At 34.0% G+C, this 7,608-nt stretch overlaps 1 protein-coding gene across 5 annotated transcripts in view; it reads left to right on the top strand.

The window, feature by feature from the left end:
- tws (protein phosphatase 2 regulatory subunit tws) overlaps positions 1–4,722 on the top strand; it is a 31,566-nt gene extending 26,844 nt beyond the window's left edge. For all 5 annotated transcript variants that reach the window (XM_018519154.1, XM_018519151.1, XM_018519150.1 and 2 more), the window contains 8 exons: positions 305–370; positions 647–744; positions 1,392–1,670; positions 1,764–1,941; positions 2,102–2,436; positions 2,608–2,823; positions 2,957–3,124; positions 3,240–4,722. In XM_018519154.1, the coding sequence (XP_018374656.1) occupies positions 305–370; positions 647–744; positions 1,392–1,670; positions 1,764–1,941; positions 2,102–2,436; positions 2,608–2,823; positions 2,957–3,109 (1,325 nt within the window). In that variant the 3' untranslated portion in view covers positions 3,110–3,124; positions 3,240–4,722. The remainder of the gene's footprint in view (positions 1–304; positions 371–646; positions 745–1,391; positions 1,671–1,763; positions 1,942–2,101; positions 2,437–2,607; positions 2,824–2,956; positions 3,125–3,239) is intronic.
- Positions 4,723–7,608: the final 2,886 nt, after the last annotated feature.

Below are 7,608 nucleotides of genomic sequence, written 5' to 3'. Positions count from 1 at the left end.
CAGCTTATTTTCTGTGCGTAAATTTTCATTCTTCAACTTTTTCTTAAAAAAAAAAAAACTAGTTTTATTTTATAAATATTAGGATTATGTGTATTCACTTCCATTTCTTTTTGTATATCTGTTACGATTTTTAAATTGATCTTGACTAAAATGCACCAATCTCCCTGATTAAGACACAAAATACGATTATTCCAAAATGTAATTATTATTACCATTTGCTAAATTACATCAATTATTTGAGATAAATGAGCAATAACAGGAAGATATTTCGTTTTAATATCACTTTATATTTATTATATTACAGGCAATGGTGACATACAGTGGTGTTTCTCACAAGTAAAGGGGACCTTAGAAGACGACGTTACGGAAGGCAAGTATGACCTGTGTTTGCATAGCTTCAGAAAGAGAGAGAGAAGCATCTTGTCTTTTATCTTATCAGTTTAAACATACTAAAATAAAACAAACAACTAGTCGCGAATCACGACTTTGCATATGCATCAAGATCCAAAATTTATCTCACATAGTACACACAAATTCATTCTTTTAGTTTACCGTTCATTAATACGTGATTATTTCAAGGTTTTTTGCAAGTTTATATACTGTACAAAATTATTTATAAATATGAGTATTATGTTTTTTATTGCAGCTGATATAATCTCATGTGTTGAATTTAACCATGATGGTGATCTCCTTGCGACAGGAGACAAAGGTGGACGCGTTGTCATTTTTCAGAGAGACCCTATTGTAAGTTCAGTTGTGATTATACAATTTAAGAGATAAATTTCAAATAAATCTTTCCTCTTTAAAATACGCGTTACTCAAACAATCCAATTATCACACTTAACGATTAACAATTATGTATTTACACACACACGTGTGCGTGCGTGCGTGTATATCTATCTACATTTTGCACACTCTAATTTATGACAAAGTATATATATCATATATGATGCATCTTATGATATATTAAATTTAAGTATAATTTAATGTCAAGAGAGAATAAAATTTCTACATTTACAAGGTTTCGTGTTATCATCTTACGTATGGGTTGATGTTAGAGATATGGCTTATGTATTTCTATCATCTTTACATTAAAGTTTATGTAATTTAATAATCTGGTATCTGTTTGATCTTTTATTGGGTCCACTAGCTCTTCACTAAGTCTATTAAAGATGTTTGAGAGTTTATGTCATGATATTATCAAGATTAGGTGGACATTACAAGATTAGATATTTTCAAGCGTGATATTTGGATTGTTACAATTGAATTTAAGTTAAGATATCTCTCTGTGTGTGTGTGTGTGTGTGTGTGTGTGTGTGTGTGTGTGTGTGTGTGTGTGTGTGTGTGTAAAATTAATGATTAATGAATTATGAAGATAATTGTTTACACAGAGTAAAAACAGTATACCACGAAGAGGCGAATACAATGTGTATAGCACTTTCCAGAGCCACGAGCCAGAGTTCGATTACCTAAAATCATTAGAAATAGAAGAAAAAATTAATAAAATTAGGTGGTTAAAAAGAAAAAATCCTGCCCACTTTTTACTCTCCACGAACGATAAAACAATCAAGTTGTGGAAGGTTAGTGAGAGAGATAAAAGAGTGGAGGGATATAATACAAAAGAAGAAAATGGCACGATTCGTGATCCTGCCTGCATCACTGCCTTGAGGGTAAGAGATTCTGGGTATATCTTATTCTAGATTTATTAACGTATCGTTGTAAATGCGCAACGATAACAGTTATTTTTAATTACTATTACATAGGTGCCAACCATAAAACCAATGGAGTTGATGGTAGAGGCATCACCAAGGAGAATATTTGCCAATGCGCACACCTATCACATAAACAGTATAAGTGTCAACAGTGATCAAGAGACATACCTCAGTGCTGATGATCTTAGAATTAATCTTTGGCACCTTGAGATAACTGACCAGAGTTTTAGTATCCTTTTTTTCTTTATAATCAACGTATCAGTTTATTCTTTTTTTTCTTTTTTTTTACAAAAGATGATACTTTTTGCGACATTCTGAAATATTAGTTTGCATAGATATATAATTAGATAGCTTTTCAGATGTATAATTTTCCTAACCATAGCGTACAGATATAGTAGATATTAAGCCAACTAATATGGAAGAATTAACGGAAGTCATAACTGCGGCGGAATTTCATCCTGCAGAGTGTAACGTGTTGGTGTACAGCAGTAGCAAAGGAACTATTAGACTTTGCGATATGAGATCTGCTGCTCTCTGCGATCAGCACAGTAAGCTTTTCGAGGAGCCTGAAGATCCGACTAATAGAAGTTTTTTCTCAGAAATTATTTCAAGCATAAGCGATGTAAAGCTCAGTAATTCTGGAAGATATATGATCAGTAGAGACTACCTCAGCGTGAAAGTGTGGGATTTGCAAATGGAGACAAAACCAATTGAATGTTATCCTGTAAGTTTGTATATATTTATAAGAAAAGCGATATATATCTTATAGAGACGATACTTAATATGCCATTATCGTATTATGCATTTTTTTATTACAATCTTCTGTTTCATTCAAGATGAATGCCTCTTACTTTATTACAAGAGATATACTTTACATAATTTTTTGTTACAACAGGTACACGAATACTTAAGATCAAAATTATGTTCATTATATGAAAATGACTGCATCTTTGACAAATTTGAATGTTGTTGGAGTGGTAATGACTCTGCGATTATGACGGGCTCATACAACAATTTCTTCAGAGTATTTGATCGTACGACTAAGCGCGATCTTACTTTGGAGGCAGCACGCGACATTGCCAAACCAAAAACGCTTCTGAAACCAAGAAAGGTTAGCATATTTTGTGAGATCTTGTTTTATTCATAAGAGTCATTGGCTGCGTTCAGCAGAGAAAGCAGCCATTGTCGAGTATTGTGTATCGACTTATGGTCTCGAATACTTATTCTTCCATGCGATTGCATAGGTATGCACCGGTGGTAAACGCAAGAAGGATGAAATTAGTGTCGACTGTCTGGACTTTAATAAGAAAATACTTCACACTGCATGGCATCCATCTGAAAATGTGGTTGCTGTCGCTGCTACGAACAATCTCTTCCTATTCCAAGACAAACTCTAGCATATCTGTATGCAAGTACGTGAATAATTTCAATTGAATATTAGCCAGAGAGGATCAGAGGTGCCGGAGATTATCATAAAAATTGTAATGCCCGTATAATTTGTATGTAACGTAAACTGATTTTCTCTAGATTATACAACGGTATATATTGACGTGAGCTAGGCACGTTGAACTGAAAACTCCCAGTGGAACCACGGGTGTCTGAGTAATAGTGACGATAGTCGACTGCTAGTCTGTCAGTGGTTGACTGACCGAGAAGTGGTGTACGTAGCGCCGTCCACGCAGCTCACATTCATACATGCTATATACACATAGACATACCAAGGATTGTGCACCCCATACTTTGTCGCGTGCATATGTGTATGTGAAAAGAGATGTGCAAACGCGAAACACACGCATAACTCTCCAGGCTATCAATAAATTCGCTAGCTCAAATATATTCGCAGATAAAAAGAAACGTACGCATTCGGCAGAATATGTGATTCAACCAATTCGCAGACTCGTGTTGGCAGTTGATTTATGATTTATAAATACTAATGATTAGTAATTTTTTTCTTGTATTATAAAAATTGTGCCATCGCACAGTGTAGTCTATATGTGACTATTTACCTACGCTACAGACTACTAGGGTGTTCGATTATCGCATTGATGAACAGGCGACCATGTGAGTAGAGCGGGCGTATGGATTACGAGCCGCACGCTGCGGTTTCTGCACAATTTATATAAATACGTGGTACAAACTTTGAGTTTTCCTTAACTGATATGTCTGACTAGCATAAAAAAAAGAAATAAAAAAAAACGAAAGGGGTCAGCCGTACCAATGAGCAAAATCTGTAACTATTGTATTGATGTAATTTTATTTATTGTTACGCGGCATTTGAATTATGGAATTTGAACTGTGAAAAAAAATACACACGCGATAGTTGTCCAAACAAATTTTCATCCTATAAATACTTTTGCAATTAACAATCGACTCGTGTGTTGCTGACCTCGATATAAGAATATAAAGTAAGTAAATAAGATTTACGAATAGTTTTGTGCTTGTAGAGAACCGAAATACTGACAGTTACCACTATGAAAGAATTCGCCTTTCGGTAAAATAACCTGTGTCTACATTATTTGTCTACCATTTGCAATTCGGTACCACACTTGTTAAACGTGCATACGCACAGGCCTATTTTCTCGTTAGTTTATTATTCTCGCGAAATAATTGTCTCAGTCGCCAATACGAGTCAAAAAAATTATGATAGAAAGTATAAATATATATAAGCCGGTACTTTTCCTTATATTACATATATCTGGAAAAACCAAATGTTGCTGCACTAAATATACATCAAGCAATAAGTGGCGCCGATTTAAGACAATGTATAGTAAAGTATCAATTGTCATTTTCTAAAGAGAAATCGTATACCCCGATCGGGAGATAAACGAAAATCGCATAGATATGAAGTACAGATTTTCTAATCTTTCTTAATAACTTATCAACACTCTTATACTTCTACAGATATAAGCAGCAATTTCGTACATGGATAAAATAAACCTAAAAGTGCATTTGTGACGATGGTAAGCTGGGCTTGCAGAGTTTATATATAAATAAAATATTTGCTGAATAATGTACACCAGCATAATGTAACTTTGATAAATATCCAAATCAGAGAACAGATCAACTATTCATGTTTTTAACTCACACGCATTTTCTACCATCTTTTTACTTCCATATTTTAATTTCCATATATACACGTACACGTCGATTAATTATGCTACGACAATTATTAATTATATTCTAAAATTATCAAGCATTGATATATATATAATATCGGTGTGTACAGTATGCAAAACATTCATATTAATATTAATAAAATGTATAATATGATATTGACACGGAAAGGAACATATGTATATACATCGGCGATTTAGTAAAATAATGTAACATGACACAACAACAAAAATAATATAAATAATGAAAAATGAATTGACATATACGTACGAACCATGTTCTATACGCTTGTTTTCAACGTCGAATCGTCTGAAAACAATCCATCAGAGTTTCAGGTTTCAGGTATAACACATTAAATTGTGTGTGTTTCATAATCTATATTCAAATTTCACAATTATTTGTATATGTGTATTTTTGTACAATATAGTTGAATTATTTATAATTTCAAGAGATGTTTATTAATAAAAGATTTTTATTTTTTTAAGAGAAGAAAGAAAAAAAGAAGATAGAAAAAACTTTTTAATCGAGGCGAACGTCATATTACATATGACCAGCAAAGACGTTTTTTACGTTGCGTGTGAGTTTGAAATATGAATTGTGACATGTGTATGTGTGTGTGTATGTGTGTGCGCGTTTGTACACACACACACACACACACATATATCTATATACACACACACAATATAAATCTATTTCTAAAACAAACTATTAACATGAAAAAACTGCTTCGTGATAACGTAAGAATAAAGTTGCAGATTTATATAGACAAGATTAAAATATAATGAAAAAATATATGCACATGGAATGTAATTTTTTATGGTAATAAAAATAACGCGCGAATGCTTCTTCATTGGACGAATTGCTTAGACGATCATCGATCTATAATAGAAATACGCGAAAAGTTTAATATTAATAAGTTTGATGTACAAATCATTTTGGAATATTGAAAAAGTATAATTTTTAGGATCTCTCTTATTAATTGTCGATTTGTGGGAATGTGGGTGGAAACAAAGTGAGAACGAATAGTTTTTAAAAAAAGGATAATGCGACTATCAGATTATATCTAAGGTTGATCTGATAAGACTCGTGATTAAGATCGTGTTTTAAATTAATTTTTTAAAATAATATTAATAATTTCTTTGGAAGTCTGCATCATTAATTGACAATTGGAATGTTACGTGTGAAAAATCGTTTGAATCATACTTCGAATCGATTCATTATTCATTACTCATTTAAGCGATTTCATTTAGGTATCGTTTAAGTTACGACGACAAAGACTCTTTGGATACCTTGTGCGCTGCTCCAGAGCCAATAAATTGCGTATTATTACGTTTCTTGTAACTCAGTGTTCTTCTTTAATTCCTTGATACGAGTGAATAAAAATATACAACATATACCGGATGTAAATATTCTTAAGATATATTTACAAAATGTACGAAATTGTGTGATCCATACGATATATACATATACCTATTTAAGTAATATTACTAAGTACATACATTACTGAATTTATTAAGCTATCAAGATTGAAAAATGGCACGATTCATCGATGTGAGCGCGGTCTTTTTGGGACTGCAGCGGCTCCAAAAGCGGACGAAAACAATATTAACTGCTCCACAGACCTCGCGAGCGCAGTGTCGTTTTACGATGTCAACAACTGAACATGCAATCACATCACAATCACGTCAAACAACGACACATCGCGCTTCGTGGACCAAGGGATAGAATTTTAATCAACATATCAGCGCTGATGATCATAACGGGAATTTTGGAGAGCACGCAGGACCTACCTCTATGATGATAACTGATAACAGAAGTTGTGTCGCGCTAGCTGAAGAGAGCTTCTATTTTTTTTTTACTAACACCGTTGTGTATAATCCGAATATATAACATTTTTTAATAATATAACAAACAAACAAATTGTCGAGTCGGGGCATGGTTTTTCAAGCGCAACGCGTGCATTCTCTAAGAGAGGGAGAGGAGAAAGATTGATCTTATATAAAAGAGAGGACAAAACTGCGAAAACGCGCGTCATCGATAGTACGAGACATTCATTTATACATTACATCGATGTATAACATAACGTGACAGAAATGAGAGGGAAGAACAATAAACTACTGTACATATAAGTACAAATCATGTCTTCGTTTTACGATTCTCCCTATAGCACTGTCTCGAAAAACTCGTTGCATTGCATTGCGCGGCATCGTAATTCTTATGAAAAAGAGAACAATATAAATAGATGGTAGGTAATCCTACTACAAAAGCCTGCTGATCAATAAAAAAAAATTATTCCTCCTTCCTGCTGATTAATAAAAAATAATTCTTTTATGTTTATTGACGCGATTAATCGACAACGGGTGAAAACGGGTGACAAGCTGCAAATCACAATGAAATGAGGTGAAAGGAGGAGATATAACGATGTTATAATATACGAATAGTGATCAGTTTGTCCGTGTGGCCAGCCAGTGAGATGGGAATGATGGGATCAAAAAGACGCAAATGAGACGAAGAAACGAGAACATGGTGAGTATCGACCTCGAGCGTGTCCTGTGTGTGTCTCGTGTCGATTCGAGTTATTCAGAGTCATTTATTGTGATTGTGCCACTGCCGATTGTGGCGTATTGTGGCGATCACATTCGCAAAGTCATGTGTCGTCAGGTGTGGTGTGTCGCACGGCTACGAAATGTGACCTGTGATCTACGATTTAACTTCCCTCCTCGATCGTTGGCCGTTATCGCCGTCGGTAAGTTGTTTCGCTCGTCATTGCAAACCGACTTCT

The sequence above is a fragment of the Trachymyrmex cornetzi genome, unplaced genomic scaffold (genome assembly GCF_001594075.2).
Source record: "Trachymyrmex cornetzi isolate Tcor2-1 unplaced genomic scaffold, Tcor1.1 scaffold816, whole genome shotgun sequence".
Classification (NCBI taxonomy): Eukaryota; Metazoa; Arthropoda; class Insecta; order Hymenoptera; family Formicidae; genus Trachymyrmex; species Trachymyrmex cornetzi.
This window is presented reverse-complemented; position numbering and strand designations above follow the sequence as displayed.